This window comes from Drosophila suzukii, chromosome X, assembly GCF_043229965.1.
Source record: "Drosophila suzukii chromosome X, CBGP_Dsuzu_IsoJpt1.0, whole genome shotgun sequence".
In the NCBI taxonomy this organism is placed as follows: Eukaryota; Metazoa; Arthropoda; class Insecta; order Diptera; family Drosophilidae; genus Drosophila; species Drosophila suzukii.
In genome coordinates, this window is record NC_092084.1 from 3,702,276 (window position 1) to 3,719,187 (window position 16,912).

Here is a 16,912-nt window from a genome sequence, read left to right on the forward strand (position 1 = left end):
TCCCATGAATACCAACATTCAATAGTGATATTTTTTGCAAATTCAACTTCAAATTTAACAATGTTTTTACTGTTTTAAAGCGATGGCCGATGGTAATGCAGACAGGTATAACGATGGCTTTAGAAAAAGTTTCTATTATTCAAGTCCCGCCAAAGATCAGCGCACCCAAAGCAGATCAAGTTCGCCGGAAGTCGAGAAGCTTCCTGGGTCCCTCTTTATACGCAAGAAACCACCCCTGATCGAGATCAAAACAACCCCGAAATAATACCGAACCATAAACCCATAAACAAGGGTGCGTCGGGATCGGGTGCTCCCCGAGAATAATAAAAACTGGAATTGCTTTGTTTTCCGATATAATTTTGTTCGTTTTTTTATTGTTAGGATTTCTTGTATGGGGAATTTGTCGCCTTGTTTTTTTGCTTTTTGTTGTTGTATATAATTTATCTTAAAGACAATTAACAATTATTATGGTACACAACTAGATGGTTTCTCGCATTCTATATGGTATGGCTTATAAAACGATGTATATGTATGTACAGACATGCAAAAAAAAATGTCTTAACTAGGTTTTGGGGGAAAAAAAATTGGAAAAAAATTCAAGTTCTAGAGCTAGTTAATAATATAGTTAATATATATATATATATGTTTATAATATTATATAATGTCTTATGGGGTATTTGTGGATTTTTTTTTTTTCGATTTTCACATATATTTTTATATCAACAATAAACACTGAAAAAAAACACACACTAGAGGTTCGTTCTACGCTTGCTTTGTTGCCTTTTGGGTTGCGGGACTTTATGGCATTTTTGTTTTTCAACTTTAAACTGTATAACAATCTGGGGGGAATCCCTCTTGGGAATCCTAGGCGGTGGCATGCGGATGATAGGCCGCTGCCCAGGCGTTGTGATGGTGTGGATGCGGATGAGGATAGCCGTAGCTGGCGGTGCCCGCTCCAAATTCAGCCGGATAGCTGGCCGCATACTCGGACTTCATGTGGCAACTGGAGCTGGAGTCCTGGCTGGCCCCGCTGGCCAGTCCGCTCATGGTCAGCCCGTATTCCGCCGCCAGCTGGGACTCACTCTGCATGGCCAGGGCGGCATAGTGATGCTGGGCCAGTGCCGCCGTGGCGGAGGCGGCCGGGGAAGATGCCGATCCGGTGGCGGAGACGACGGCCGCTGCCGCCGGCGAACCGGCGCTGGATGATGAGGATGAACTGGCTGAGGTAGTGGCTGGTTGTATGGCACGGCTGCTCCAGGGCTCCACGTAGCTCGTCGTCGTCGACGACGACTGATGATGATGATGATGCTGCTGGAAGAGTGGCGGCGGTGGTGGTGGAGGATTGGCGGATGAGGAGGTGGCCTGCTGGTAGAGATTCGCATAGGGCGCATAGTTGACCAGCGGTGCCGTCTGCTCCGGCTGCTCCTGCTTGAACTCCACGGGCGGGGTGAGTGGCGGCTTGCCCGCCTTCTTCTCCTTCTTCTCCAGCTTTATCGCCGCGGCAGCCTGCTCCTTGGCCTCGGCGGCCAGGGCCTTCTTGCTCTTCTTGTCCTTGAAATGGGTCTTCTTGTGCTTGCTGAGGTGATCGCTGCGCGAGAACTTCTTGGAGCAAATGGGGCAGGCGTATGGGCGGTAATTGGTGTGCGTCCGGCCGTGCCGCTGCAGTTCGTCGGAGCGCGAGAAGCGCTTGCCGCAGGTGAGGCAGAGGAAGGGCCGTTCGCCGGTGTGCCACCGCAGGTGGGTCTTCAAGTGGGAGGCCTTGCCGTACAGCCGCTCGCAGCCGGGAATGTGGCAGATGTGCTGCTTGCGACCGCGCTCGTCGGGACCCACAATCGGCGGCAGTCCGCTCATCTCGTTCGTGCAGTTGGGGCACGTGCAGCGAACGGAGCGCCGCTGCAGCTGGGTCTGGAAGGCGATGTCGTCGAAGTTGAAGCCCGGATAGCTCTGGGAGCTCCAGGGCTGGTAGAGGCGCTCCTGGTGCGAGAACCAGGCCGCCGAGGAGGACATGCCCACCGCATTGCCGTAGTAATCGGAGGCGTACTGGGCATACGGGAACTGACTTCTGAAAGAGCAGGGAAAATGGAAGGGCGCCTGGTTAGTTTTGCATCTAAGACATTTGCTTAATAAATCACATATTATAGTCATTTTTCTACGATTTCTATCTAACCACTGCTAGCATTTATAACATCGTTATAAAGTGGTGCGGTATTCAAATTAACCTATCATTTTCACAGCTTTGATATCAGATCTGTATTTATGAAATGAGTTTATTTTTAAGATTATATCCTGAAGATTTATACTGATTGAACTGTAATTTAGTAATAATAGTAGTAGTAATTCAGAAAATCATCAAGATATCTATCCATTAAGTTCCTCATTCCTTACGCTACCATCCCAAAATAATCCATTATGGGTATTGCAACCAATAATAACTGTATGTCCTAGAATCCATCATTAAACTAGTGACCAATGGTTCTCTAATCAACTTCAAATGTGAATCTTTAAGACACTCCAATTATCCCAATATCACAAAGATTCTGTTTTAAAAGCATTTCTATGATCTCATCTCTAGCTGGCGATACTAATTTATAGATATCCTTGGCAATAATAATACCTTAACTAGAAACAAGATGCGATAAGAGGCTACCATCTTAAAGTAATCAAAAATCTGATGATGGTGCATAAGGATATCCATAGAATTTATAATAATAATAATATCTTAACTTGGGATAAGATACGATAAGGTACTCCCTCTAAATATACCACCTCAACGTAATTGTAAATAAGTACTTATAATGGTGTTATATGGATATTTACCTTGGGGCTCCCAATCCGGGGTAGGCGGTGTTCCAGCCGTAGGCGGCACTGGCGACCGCCGCTGCTCCCAGGTCCGCTGCTGCAGCTGCCGCTGCTGCCGCCGCCGCTGCCGCGGATGCCGCCGATGAGGACGACGGCGACGAGGATGTGGATCCCGCAATCGCTCCCGTTCCACCACCCACTCCGCCCGCCGAGGTGGGTGGCACCAAAGTGCTGGTGCTGGTGGGCGTGGAGGGACTGGCCGAGATGGAGGCGAATGACTGGGCGGGCGATGGGAAGATGCTGGGCGAGACGGAGGCCGATGAGGGCGCCGACTGGATGCTGGAGTTGGGCGAGGCGGTGCCCGTGGAGGAGGCCTGCGGATAGGGCAGCTCCAGCTTCATGGCCGGCTTGCCAACGGAACGGCCGTAGATGGGTGAGCTGCCGGAACTTGAGCCGGAACTCGATGAGCCGGAGAGGGACGAGGGGGCGGACAGCAGGGCGGCGGCGCTGAGGAAGTCATGTGGCTGCGGCTGCTGTTGCTGTTGCTGCTGCTGTTGTTGCAGTTGCTGCTGCAGTTGTTGCTGCTGCTGCTGCTGTTGCGGCAAGTGTTGCATGTGCTGTTGCTGCTGCTGCGACAAGTGCAGGTGATGTTGCGCCTGCTGCATGTGCAGATGATGCTGCTGTTGCGCCTGCTGCTGTTGCGACTGCTGCTGCTGTTGCGTCTGCTGCTGCGCGTAGGGATTCAAGTAGTTGCAGGCCGCATCGATCATGTTGAATGGGGGGCTTTCCTAGCTTTTTCCTCTCGAAATGGAAATGTGACTCTGATTTCTCGACTGCTGCTACTGTGTGCTTCGTTAGCACTTTTCGCACATTGCTCTCGCGCGCACTTATTGATATTCGCTCGCGTAATTATGGCACGCTTTTCACTTTAGTTTTATAATTATAGTCTTTTGCCGCGGCACACACGTAATTGCATGCACATGCGGTGGCGAACACGGAAAAAACACAAACAAATTAAAGGCGACCGAAAATTCGCCAATGCGCTGTAGTGCACATATATATATATCGGCGAATATATATATATATATATAGATCCAAAAACGAGCGAGTTTCTCTGCTGCTGCTGGCTCTTCTTCTTGCTTCTTGCTGCTTCTGGCTGCTGCTGCTGCGCGTGATGTGATACAACCACCGGTAATTATCGTCGATTGTCGACTGAATTCCAAAACGCGGCGAGAGAGTCTAACAACGTACAAAACGAATCACTTGGCTGCGGGCAGCGGCGCGGGCAGAGAGCGGGGCAGCGGCAGCGGCGGCGGCCGAGCGCGCTAGTGCTGTCCTGCTCTGGCGCACGCCCTGCACATGCCTCTCTCTGGCAGCCCTCGCTCTCCCTCTCTCGCTCTCGCTGCTCTGGGGGGTTACAATCATGGTGGTTGTTTTTTTTATTTGCCTTCGGGGCAACTCTCTTGGTCTCGCTCGCTCTTGTGGCCCACACTGCTTGCCAGTCCCTGGAGCAGCACTCTCTGGCCCTCTCTTTCTCGCTCGAGAGACGTGGCTCTCTTCTCGGTGTTGTTTTTGCTTCTGCCGCCGCGGGCGTTTTTGTGTGTCAAAGCAATTGGGTGAGCATGCTGTTGTTGTTGTTGTTGTTGTTGCCTCTGCGGTGCATATGCTGTTGTTGTTTTTGTACCTGCGGTCAAACTTTAAGTTTTGGCCACAAATGTTGATCTATCTTTAAGGCAAATCTTTATGGGCTAAAGTCTTTACTTAGAACTTTTAACTATACTCAGCTGGGGATTTTTAAGGAATATTTTTAACATAAAAAGAAAATGTTCGACTCAGCAAGGGATTGAAAAGAATTTGTTTTGGTTTATTTAAATTTAATCATTTGACAATTAATATTTCGAAAATTAAATTATTTACTTTTATTTAAAAAATTAAAATCTGTTTGTATCTTTGTGGTTTTAACAAAGTACATAGGATCTTTCGATTTTTTCTGAAAATGATCCATCAGAAAAAACATTTCCATGAATTCAAACATTTCGAGAAAGGTTTATTAATATGCGGTACACAAAATACATTTACATACTTTTTAAGAAAACATTGCTATTTTGGTTATTAAAAAATTCTTTAAGTGCTCATGCAAAATTAGACCGTAAATTATTTCTATATTTAAAACAAAATAACACCACACGTAACTTTCGAGTATTTTCCCACCCGATTTAAGATGGCCATAAATTACTCCGCTTTTTACACATTTCAAGTACCTTCATTATGAGCACGAATATCTGCTTAAATTCCCATTATCCCTCAACCCATTCAGCCCTTCAATTTGTTTCGATGAAAGTAAGCAGACGGTAAAAAGCATGGCTCATCATTTTAATTAAATTAAAATTTCTGTTTAATGGCATTTAATTTTTCATTTTACGCCCGAGAACCCCAAAGAAAAAGAAGAAGAAAACGAGTCGAAAGAAGAAGAGAAAGAAGAAGAAGAAGAAGAAGAAGAGGGAGCGGGCATAATTCAAATATCAATACAATAACAATAAAAACTAATAAATTTGTGGTCGCGGCCCAATGAAATAACTGTATTTAAAGGGGCGTTGACCAAACACCACCACAAAAGAGACAGCAGCTCTCTCTTTCGCTCTCTCTTGCCCGCGCAGGCCATTCCATTGCGCTCCCTTTTTATTATGCGGCGTCTTTTTTATTACGCATACGCAACGTGGACCGGGCCGCAAATTTTACGATTTGCTGCTGCTGTGAAAAGATAATGATGACTCCCAAAACGAAACGAGCCCTCTGAAGGGCCTCTCGACGATTGTATTACCCCTTGAAAGCGCGGGAAGTTAAAGAGGAAGCGATTCTCCGCTTAATAGGTCATCATTAATAACTCTTTTAAAAATCATCCAACTGATATGAAAATTGGTATGCCCATGTATTATGGCTAAATGCATTTGCATCCCAAATATTTCCTCGTTTCGAACATTGCCTCCGTGTGTAAAGTAGAACTCGAGGCAATACATACTGCAAAGAAAGGAAAGTTGGTGTGACATCAATTTATGATTAAATCCTGCTGTATCCCAAGTATTTCCCCTTTTTTTATGCTTGTTCCATATGGCAAAATATTATCATCCTCCAATATCATTTGATTTTAATGGCAATCACTATAAGGAATGATAGCTAAGCTAAGGAAGAGAATAATCAAGAGAGGTATGAGGTAAACATTGTAGTTCCTAACTAAATATTAAAATATTTTTCTAAATACATTTCAGTCCCATATGCCCAGCTTGTGCTTTACTGGGTATGCGACTGGGACTTCTGGGCAACATGTAATGAAACGGAAGATACAATTATATTGAGGCAAGCAGGGCAACAACAAGGAGCCTGTCTCGTGCTCGGCCCTCCCCTCACTGTCCCTCCCTGCCCCTCCCTGACCCGATTCTTCCCGCCCTTCATCCTGTTCCTCTGGCTCCTTTGGCCACCGAAGATTTATGACAATGGTGAAGTCCACTAGACTTGAAGACCGTCTGCCTGCGCCTGCCGACTCCCTCCGCCCTCCGCCTTCCTCTTTCCACCCCAGACCCACCCCCTTTTCAGGGACTTCTCCTTGTCCTTGTTCTTGTTCTTGCTCTTCTTCTTGTTCTTGTCCTTGGGCCACAACGTCGCCGCATAATCAATTAGCAAAAAGTTGGCAGCAACAGCAAGGAAAGTTCCTACTATCCCTATCTACCACCACCGCCCACCAAGGAACACGCCCACTTTTTTGTACCACTAGGTCAAATGAAGTTGGAAAATCGCTTTGGGGATTGGGAGCAGGGGAAGACGGTAGTTTTCAAAGGGGAATAGAATGCATAGACTTCTAAGGGAAACTTTAAAGGAGCCTTAGGTATACGAAAATGCATAACATTTATATATTCCTGAGATATTCTTATGTACTCTTAAGCATAGGAAAGTAATAATATCAAATACAAAAGATCTAAGAAATATCCTTAATTGTTATAGATCCAAATAAACCCCTACTTACCTACACTTAAGATCGTAACCGAATCGGATAAAAGTGATCTTTATAAAAAGGTAAAGGAAAGTATCATCATAACATATTATCGACTTAATCGTGACATAATTGATCTGTAAAGCTGCCCAAATATTATGCAAAATGAGTCCTAATCTATTTTGAGGAAGTGACTCCCTTCAATCCGCTTCTATAGTCCGCACAAACACAGTCAAGCCCACGTCCCCAACAGAACCGATCTTAACCATTCCAATCCATGGCGATAATCAATTGATTAGCCGCGACGAGCCCACCAAACAAGGCGGAGATCAGAGATCGCCTATCGGGGCAGGTAGAAAATCGGGGGTTGTGGAGGGCCTAAGCTGGGCTTAGGCTGGAAAAGTTTTGACTTCGTCGCATCAAAGCTCCTCATCCGCGGGATTTTTCGCTGGATCGTCTCTAATCCCGAATGCGGACAGCCTGGAACCCTTCCAGGATTATCCCGTCATGTTTTGCTACCTAGCCCCCGACTCGGTTACGCCTGAATCGTAATTATTGATTCTCGATCCTGATCGCAGTCCTTTGGCAGATTAATGCGACATCTTCTGGTGCTCTACACTCAGGAAAATAAGAAGGGGTACTTTTTGCTTTCGAAATATATCAATTTCTTAGATGATAACTGTTTTTATATGGCTGTAGCTATAAATCTAAAAAAATCTATCCCCAAAGCTATCAAAGAATTAAAATATTCCTATGGTAGTGAAGGTGCGTTCTAAAAGTATTCGCCCTGAGTTTTAGTAATTTAAGTTAATAGCGATTTTTTCTTTTAGCTAGAGATAATATTTACTCCTAAAAAGGCATTTTTCAGATAAAGTAAATTTACTTCATAAATCCGTTTTTCCTAAAATTAAAAAAAATGACATTTACTTTGAAACTAGTTTTATATTTTTGCATAGAAGTTGGCCTACAAAATACCTGCAAGTTTCTAGGGCCAGAATCAAAAGGCGTAGAGTCACCCGCATTTTTTCCGAGTGCAGCTATATGGCTCTCCCATCGGTTTTTGGTGGTCTCGGATTAAACCGCACCCCTTGACCAAAGGTCCTGTGGGCGGTGGGTGGCTGGGTGGTTTCGGGGCTGCCGCGGGGTGCCATAAATGCATAATCCACGTTTTACGATCGCTTAGCAGGAAAAGTCAAGGGATCGTCTGCGGTAATCCGAAGGAAAGGGGGCAGGTAGCCGAAGGATTCAAGAAGTATTCAATTGAAATGGCTGGCTTGCCGGCTCGTAATCCTTTCCCTTTGCGACAGGACCCAGACCGGCAACCTTAACCCGTTATGCAGATTTGTGTTAATTGGATTTATGGGGATTTTCGCATCTAAATCCTTTCACTGTCTGCAAATATTTTGGCCTTTCTAGCGTCTTCGCCCCGTTCTTCGTCGAGATTAGATTAATCTCCGGGGTTTTTTCGCCAATTGACTTTGTATATCTTGTATACCTTGTTTCTGGGACCTATCGCTAACTATCTTTGACTTCTGGACAATCTCTGACTTTCGCAAAAGCTGATCTGGGTTTTGTATCTCAGTCGTTGTCTTATCGTTTTACTTTGGTAATAATACGAAAAATCAAACATTTTGAACAGAGGAATTGTGATGATAAATATTATTTTTCATCTAAAAAAAGGTTTCTTTGAGACAGTTCTATTTTATCTTTTGAGAACAAGCCCTATTTATTTTATTAAAATTATTATTGTTAATCTATAAGTTAACTTCTTTGTCTTATCATATTATATTTTTAAAAATAATCACCTATAAAGTACTTTCATTGAGATAGTAGCATCTCATCTATTCTGACTATGGTTTGACTTAAGAAAACTTAAAAGACATATATTAAATGAAGTGGGACTTGTGCTGGCATTATCGACGAGATGCAACAGATGGCAAAGGAATTCATCTAGCAGGTCCAGGCAACGCCCCCTCTTTTTTCACCCTTCCCTCCAGAATATATCCAAACACACATAGAGCTCGACTCGATTTACCCAACTGTATCGGCTGTTTGACGACAGATTGCGCAATCCTCAGGCCTCATCGCAAGGTCGTGCCGCGCCCCCTTTGACCTTTTCGGGGCGCACTTGTGGCCATCTCTCGGGATCGCAATCGATTTAGGAATTGGGTTCGGGTTCGGGATCTTTGGACTTCCACTGAATTCTCTAATCAAGCGGCAACGATGCAAAAAAAACACACACAGTGGAACAAGAAACAGAACAAACAATAGCATCAAACAATAAATTTTAATTTCAATAATAAATATTACCCTCCATGTGTGTTTTTCTCTTTTATGACGGAGCGTGTGGCTCTGAGGGGAGGGGGGCGGCCCCGAACCGCGAACAAGATATTAGAGATCTCCTCGGGGACCGTTTTGCACTAAAAATGTCAACAGCATCAATTTACAGCCCCTAAATAGGGGTAGAAAGCGGGGGAGCCAAGAAAGAGTGCCGAAACAAGGGGATTCTAACACTTTCCGGGAAATCACTTGGCCGACCGAACCGAAATCCCTAGATGTCCGAACTCGAGACACTTGTTGCAGCACTGGAAAAAATACTTGTAAATTGTTCCCAGACATTATCATGAAAAACTCTATTCTCAAAAGTAAATCATTATGCTCTTATAAGGTAAATAAATAAAAAAATTTTACCTGTAATATATTTTATTCCCATAAATTTTAAAATATGTAACCCCTTAAAGTTATATACAAGGTTAAAAACAACACCCTCTGATTTTTTGTTTTATTTTTTTTTTAATTTGGGCACAAATATTTTTTCTTGATGAAATGTACTACAGAAATTTTAGAGTTTTAGGTATTCCACGAAATACTATCTATTAAATTTAACATTTTAAAAAATTCTTGATTCTTCTAATTTTAAGAAATTTTTTTTTTCATTTTATCGATTTTTTTCAATACATTCCCATGAGTTTTTATATATGCTAATAAAACAAAAAAGGTATAAATTCAGCTAACAGTTGATAATTTTTTTTTTCTTTTTTTCATAAATTTCGTTTAAAAGTTTTGCGCAGTGCACGGAGAACAGGAGCTGACCGGAGAGAACCGGAGAGGAGAATGCAAGAAGCCGCCGTGTCGAAATGATCATCAGTTGAGGGCGCCCCGCGGCGGACCGCTCCTCTGATCTCCGCACCGCACGCCCGCTGCGCTCCCTCCACGGTCCATGGTGTATGGGGTATGGTGTATGGAATGGTAACAAATCTAAAAGGGATCCTCCGTCCTGAAACAGGACTCCTTGGGCTGAAACAGTGGCAAAGCAAGGGAAGAAGCATGGGAAAATCGATGTGATTCTACTGTGTTTGCGAAAATCCAGGCGACAAAGGTGCCAGGACAAAGGACAACTAATTGGTCCGATTCCAAATTGCGAGTCGCTGTTCTTTTGATGCCTTAGAATCTGCCGCTGCTCCATTGTCCCAGGATCGTGGACTTTTGTTTCAGTCGGTGTCGGCACAACAGGTTCAAAGGGCAATCGACCTGTGCGAGGGAAATCAAAAATATTCCTGTTGCATAATAATAAACAGAGCCCACACTCACCGCAATTTTCAATTTTTCGAAAAACAATATTTTTGAACAACTTGTAAACTGTTTATGGAAATCAAAAATTCAGAAAATGATATTAACTAAAAAACAAAATTTAAACAAAAAAATAATTTCATTATCCGAGGATTCCGATTGCGACACTTCATTCTTATCAAGTGTAGTGGACATTTCGGTTGCGTAATCTTTTGTAAATGGACGACATATGGAAATTAAAGTTAAATTTTTTTTAGTGAAACTTTTGAGGAAGTTTTGCTAGTTGAGATGCTTGTAGTCTGGCTTTTGTGAAAGTAATGAAAGGAACGGAGTTATGTCCATAGCTTTTTAGACCCCCGAATTTTCCTCTATCGATATTCCATTAACATTTAAAATTTAAAATGTGTATTTTTATAAATCAACTTAAAAATCAACTAAGTTAAATATGATATTAAAAAAAATGATTCAACCATTTTAGAAATTATATAAATAAATAAATTTAAATATTCCTAAACGTTTTATTTTATTGAACGTTGACACTTTCTTGTACATTTTTCTTGGTTAAATTATTTTAATACTCATATTCTTAATTGTCCTTTTGCTGGAAAAATAACTAACATTAATATTTTGAATCGAAACTTTGATTTATTTCCAGTTTTTGGTAGGCGGTACAAAGGAAATCAAAGGAGGTACAATTTAAAGAATTATAAACGAAATCACACTATGTAAGAAGTAATCAAGTTTTTAAATCTCTTTCCATGATATTAGAATTTATAACAGAGAAAACTTATTATTTTCCATTGTTTAAAGGCGGTTAGCAAGTACACCTTCCCGTCTAAGCCGATGCACCATCCTTACCTATCGAAGACACCTTTACATAGCGGATGTTGTTGCGGTTGTTGCATTCGCTTGCGGTGGTGAGTGACGTCGGTAAGTATCGCATTCTGAAATTTTACAACACTGTTGGCGGCGTTTTTGAACGTTTCATTCACCTCTTATGTGGTGAAAAAGTATTTTTAATTTTATCGCAAACTATTTTAATACAAATATGTTTCAGTCCTTATTTAAATAAACCAGTTTTAATGTTCCATTTCATTTTCTTAAAATTTAAAATCTTTGAAGATACTACATTACTATTCCGAAATTATTTTAAACAGGTTAGTAATCATTTTTTTTAACAATGTCTTAATATTTATCCAAAAAATGGACCTCATACATGTCTTAACACTTTTATATTAGCAATTGGTCTAAGTAGTCCCAATTAAATATTAATTGCAATAATTTTAGTAAGAACAGCTTATATTTGATCCAAAAAATGTAAAATGATTAAGGTTTTTGTATTTTACAATTGTTTTACAATAAATAAAATAATAATTCGCACGAAGAGCGTGCACTTTTCTATTTGACCCAAATTATCGAAATTAACCAAATCCAAATTAGATTTTCTTTTTTAATATTAATATTCTTGTTCTCAAGAGATGGCACTTTAGAATGTCTGGAAACGCCAAAATAATTTTTTTATATTATAACTAAAAAAAAGTTGTTGTTTATTAGAATAAAATAATTTAAAAAAATAAACATTAATGAGGCAGTCGCCAAAATTGTATTAGAACCATTATGAACAGAATTAAGAGAATTTTAATAATAATTTTCTTGTTCTCACGAGATGGCATTTCAGAATGTCTCCAAAAGGCAAAAATAATTTTTAAATTATAACTAAAAAAAAAGTTGTTTATTAGAATTAAATAATTTTAAAATATCATTAATGAAGCAGTCGCCAAAATTGTATTAGAACCCTTTAGAACAGAACTAAGAGATGCTACCAGTGAGTATTGTTTATCTTAGCTCGCACTTATTACCAATATTAACTTAATTTGCGTCTATTAAGGTATAATTCCATACAAATGAAATAATTTTTTTTTTACAACAACATAGCTAGAGACAACTTATTGCTTTTTTGAGCTACAAACTAGCCAAATGGGCAGCACTGCGCCGCAGAGGGAGAAGAGGAAGAGAGGAGCGGCGGAAAAGACGAGAAAAGGGGGGAAAATTGGCGCAAATTGTACACGCGAGGCGCAGCAGTGACGTTGGATCAGAACTATCGGTTGGTGTGGCGTGCCTGGCAGCAGATTAAGTGCCGCCGATTTGCAATGTCCCTAGGAAAATAGCATAATTAAATAACCAGAGCCAACGCATCCAGTGTAAAAAGTCGGGCATTATTCCCAATCGCAAAAGAGAGTCATCTCTCGCCGACTCGCTGACCCGTCTCGTTGGAGTCTCGCTCGTGCCATCTCCGTCACACTCGTGCACCCAGCGCCAGCCAGCCGTATCGCTATCCCGCTCGTTTCGGTGACAACGTGTCGGTGTGTGTGCGCCTGTGTGTCGGAGGAAAGTGTATGTGTGTGTGTGCGTTGTGTATGTGCAACAAACAACGGCGGCCGCTAACAAAAAAAATTGTAAATAAAAACGCATTCGACAGCGCGCGAAAATCGAAAAAGTGCTGGGAAAGTAAACGGAAAGCTGCCCCAAAAAACACAAGAATTCTGGTCGTAAAAAGGGGGAAATCAAGAAGCCAGTGGGGCATTTTTTGAACAATTTGAAAATTAATTTGTTCTGTGCGTTGTTTGCATGGCCACCGGTTCGTCGGACAAGGACGACAATAGTGTTATCCTGCGGCGGCTGATTTTTCGGCTTGTCGCCTCTCTCTCTCTCTCGCGGCGAGAGCAAGCGGAAAACACGCTCACACTGCACCCACCAGAGATGCGCAAAGCCAGTGACTCGATTCTTTTCGTGATCCGGCGGTGAACATCGTTATTTATTATTTTTTTTCTTGTATTTAATTCAAAAACGAATTTTTTTATATCCTTCAAAACACAGACTTTTCTAAAAACACTTTTGCGTTTTTTTTAAATGGTCAATATATTGTATCAGATTGATGGTAAAAGTAATAATTTTACTAATAAAAAATTTAGTTTAACAATTTAGGCGGAATAAAATTGTAATTTATATATCGAAAAAGCTAAGTAGGAAAACATTTTCAAAACACAAATTATCCTAAAACACTATTCCAACTAGTTTCCAAGGTGAACTTTATTTCTCTACATTTCCAAACATTTGCGCGCAATTAGCGCGACTTAAGCAGTGACTGCGGCCGCATAAAAATATCGCCGAATAAGTCACCGGTGAGCAGGGCTCATCTCTGCACTCGCTGCCTCGTTATCTGGCGCGCCATACGTGTGCGGGTGTGTGCGTATCGGCTCTCAGAGAGCGCGTGGCGTGAGCGGACTCGCCGACGCAGAGAGCGAGAGCCGGGAGCGGAACAGGCTTTGCACAGGCGGCTAACAGCTGTTACGGTGGCAACAGCGCGCTAACAGCGGCATTTGTATGGATTTCGGGCCGTAACAGGCCGCTAGCAGGGGCCCAACAGCGTGCGAGAGCAACGAGAGCGGCGAGAGCCCACTCGCGTGTTGTGTCGCACAGTCAATTTTAGTGTATTTCCGTGCTCGGTGGTGTATTTGAACGGCCAGCCGCGGTCACACTGAAGCAAAAACATTTTTGGCTCGGAGAACGATTAACACAAGCGGACTGAAATTTTTTTGTTTTAGTGTTGCGAAAAAGTTTGTGGGATTTTTCTAAAATCGCCGGAAAATGTGAAAAATATATGGTAGAAAACCGAAATTCGGCAAAATTCCATAGAATATTTAGAAATTTAGTGCGTGGCAATCGGTTGTGTTGTAAAAATTTAAAAACCGGCCAAAATTTGGCCGGAAATTTTTTCAAATTTTCCACGACATTTTCTCGAATTTCGTATTTCCTCAAAAAAATTTTGCGATTTTTGTGCAAGCCGGGAAAAATCAAAAACGCTCTGGCGGAGACAACACAAAAAATTTCTGCAATAGAAACTTTGAAACGACGTGAAGAAGAAAACGAAACGAAAACGACGAGCGAACACAGAAAAAAATGGAATATATTTCTGGTCGTCTGTTTTTCTTTCTTTTTCCAATGCTCCTCGCACTCGTTGCCGCTTACCCGTCGTGTGTGTATGCACACCAATGCCGCTCGGCACCAATACCAGCGCACGCTTTCTCTCTCTCGGACTCGTGCTCGCTCTGGCACGAACTCGCTGTTCACGGTGTGCGTGTGTGTGTGTGTAACTGTGTGGTGAAAACGTTGGCGTCGCTGTGAGAATTCTGTACGCGCGCCCCAAACCCCAAGTGTGTGTGTGCGTGCCTGCGTGCGTGTGTGAAAGCTTTTGTCAGCCAGCCCCACTAGCGCTCTAGTGTCATCCCGTTCGCACCCCACTCGCCACTCGCCGCCTTATTAAATTGAATTTCATATGATGGCCGCTCGAATGCGGAAGCAAAATCAAAATACGGCCACTTTTTCGGCCATTTAAAATGTAAACTGGACTGTAAGCCACAGGCTCAGCCGGCTGGTATTTCTAGTTGATTTTTTCCCTTGCTCTTGCATTATTTTTGTCCCCCCAAAAGGGTGATTTTTTCCCTCCTTTTTTCTTAATTTTTCTACACTTTACATTTTTGGAGCATCTTTTAAAGCATAATTTAGCCAGCAGCGGCACTAGTTTTTTTTTTTTGTGAACTGGCGGCAAAATAAATTTTATTATTTTCATTTTCGTGGTGTGTGCGCCAGAAGAGCGAGAGGCCAACACACACGTCCACACGTCTGCGAGCAGAGTAGCGAGTACAGCGCATAGTATTGGCGAATAAAATTGCGAGACAAGAACAGAGAAGAGCGGAGAGAGATTGAGATTGAGAGCGGGAGCGTGAGCGAGAGCGAGTGGTCGTCAAGCGGCGCAGAGAGTGCAACGAGAACTGTCATCGTCTGTCTCTTCTCGTTGCATTTAGTTTCGTTTCCCTTTTCCCCTCGGTTTCGCTGACCACTCGCGCGCGGCTAAAAAATAATAAATAAATATTGCTTTCGATTTGTGTGCGGCTCATTCGTTCCAATAATCTAATAGGCATTGTTATTTGTTCTTGTGCGTTTACAGTCTATGTGCAATGTTAGAGCGGCAAACGGCGGCATTAACAGCAGCAGCAGCAGCGGCAGCAAAAACAACAACAACAGAAGCAGCAGCGCCAGCAACAAAAACAAAAACAACAACCGAAACACAACAAACCCAACAACAACAGCCAACAATGTGAATTGCTTAGTTTCCCCTTTTTAATTGTAAATGAAAACCGAATCAAGTGCAGATAAAAAAATAAATTATATTAATTGTATACACAAGCATATATAATATATAGTAAAATATATTATGTATATGTAAAGAAAAGCGGAGCCGAAAAAAGCCGCCAAAAACAAAATAGCAGATTAAAGATGAAAGAAAGCGGAATAAGGCGGATTGCAAAGGAAGAGGAAGAGTGAGAAGAGAGAGAGAGAGCAAGCAAAACAACGACCGTTAATTTTCGCTCAGTGGAGGCAGGCAGGCAACAACAAACAAACAAACAAGCAAACAACAAACAAACAATAACAATAACAACATCGAGCCGCCCAGCCAAGGTCAACTTTTGGTGTTTTTGGGGCCCAACAACACAAAATGCACGCGTGTGTCTGCTGCTGTTCGACAAACAACAATTGCAACAACAACAACAATAATATTAACAACAAGAACAACGACGGCAGCAGCAACAACAGCAGCAGCAACAAAAACAAACTGCAGCTAGGAGTTGTAGGAGAAGAAGAATCCACCACACAGGTCAAGCGGAAGGAGGAAAGCAGGAAGCAGGCGAAGGCGCAGGAGGAGGAGCACCAGAGGAAGGAGGAGGAGAAGGAGCACCAGGAGAAGGTGGAGGAGTTGTCTGCTGGCCAAAGCGCCAGTGGCGGCGACAACGACAACGATCTCAACGGCTCCGCAACGAGGAGGCGGTGGTGGCTGCGCGGTCCTCCAGGATCAGCGGAAGCGGCAGACGAAGAAGGTGAAAGAGAGGGTGCAGCAGGAGGAGAAGGTGAAGGTGCAGCAGGAGCAGGAGCAGGTGCAGGAGGAGTGGGTGCGGGAGCGACGACGACAACAGCAGCGCGGTGGTGGTCTCCATCTCCAACACAATCTCCGCCAGGTGACGTTGCGGTGACGATAGCGCCGGTGACGTTGTTGCTTTCGTTGCAGCGGCAACTAATCGTTGGAGCAGCAACAACAGCAGCAGCAGCAGCAGCAGCAGCAGCAGCAACATCCTTAGCAACAAACACCTCAGCAACAACAGCAACAACCTCCTCTATCAAGTTGAAGATCCCAAAACACCAATACCAAATCCCAATCCTCGCCAGCCACGCCTTTTGAGTGCCTCTTTGTGTGTTGTGTATTGTGCGTGTGCCCTGTGTTGCAGTGTCAAAAAAAAGAAAAGAAAACAAAAAAGGAGCAACAACAAATCGTAAATCTTTTAAAACACTAAACTAAACAAATCTTCTGGCAACCTGTGCAACAACTGTCAAAAACAAAAAAAAAAAAGAAGAAAATCAGCGAACCAAGCTTCTTGTCAAAATCCCTAAAGCAGAATACGACTGACTTTCAACGTGGTCGGATTGTCAGAACGAAACAAAAAC

General features: G+C 42.8%; 2 protein-coding genes across 6 annotated transcripts; one reads left to right on the forward strand and one right to left on the reverse strand.

Moving 5' to 3' along the window:
* Window positions 1-331: 331 nt before the first annotated feature.
* Window positions 332-4,011, reverse strand: btd (buttonhead). Of its 2 annotated transcripts, none has more exons than XM_036820769.3 (2): window positions 2,818-4,011; window positions 332-2,059 (listed from the first exon to the last, which is right to left on the reverse strand). In XM_036820769.3, the coding sequence occupies exons 1-2, from the start codon at window positions 3,567-3,569 to the stop codon at window positions 865-867; spliced, it is 1,947 nt and encodes a 648-aa protein (XP_036676664.3). In that variant the 5' UTR covers window positions 3,570-4,011; the 3' UTR covers window positions 332-864. The 2 variants fall into 2 exon arrangements, with proteins under 2 accessions (XP_036676664.3, XP_036676663.3); XM_036820768.3 differs by having other exon boundaries at window positions 333-2,062; window positions 2,818-4,010.
* Window positions 4,012-12,331: 8,320 nt separating this feature from the next.
* LOC108015068 (brain acid soluble protein 1) lies at window positions 12,332-16,851 on the forward strand. Of its 4 annotated transcripts, none has more exons than XM_036820555.3 (2): window positions 12,332-12,458; window positions 15,363-16,851. In XM_036820555.3, the coding sequence occupies exon 2, from the start codon at window positions 15,912-15,914 to the stop codon at window positions 16,647-16,649; it is 738 nt and encodes a 245-aa protein (XP_036676450.3). In that variant the 5' UTR covers window positions 12,332-12,458; window positions 15,363-15,911; the 3' UTR covers window positions 16,650-16,851. The 4 variants fall into 4 exon arrangements, with proteins under 4 accessions (XP_036676450.3, XP_036676451.3, XP_036676448.3 ...); XM_036820556.3 differs by lacking the exon at window positions 12,332-12,458 and adding an exon at window positions 13,835-13,971; XM_036820553.3 differs by lacking the exon at window positions 12,332-12,458 and adding an exon at window positions 13,852-14,018.
* Window positions 16,852-16,912: the final 61 nt, after the last annotated feature.

Coding starts and splice junctions, on each gene's coding strand:
- LOC108015068 (XM_036820555.3), top strand. CDS start 15,912: ATGCACGCGTGTGTCTGCTGCTGTTCGACAAACAACAATTGCAACAAC.
- btd (XM_036820768.3), bottom strand. CDS start 3,569: ATGATCGATGCGGCCTGCAACTACTTGAATCCCTACGCGCAGCAGCAG. Junction 2,063..2,817: donor CCCGGATTGGGAGCCCCAAG/GTAAATATCCAT, acceptor CTGCTCTTTCAG/AAGTCAGTTCCCGTATGCCC.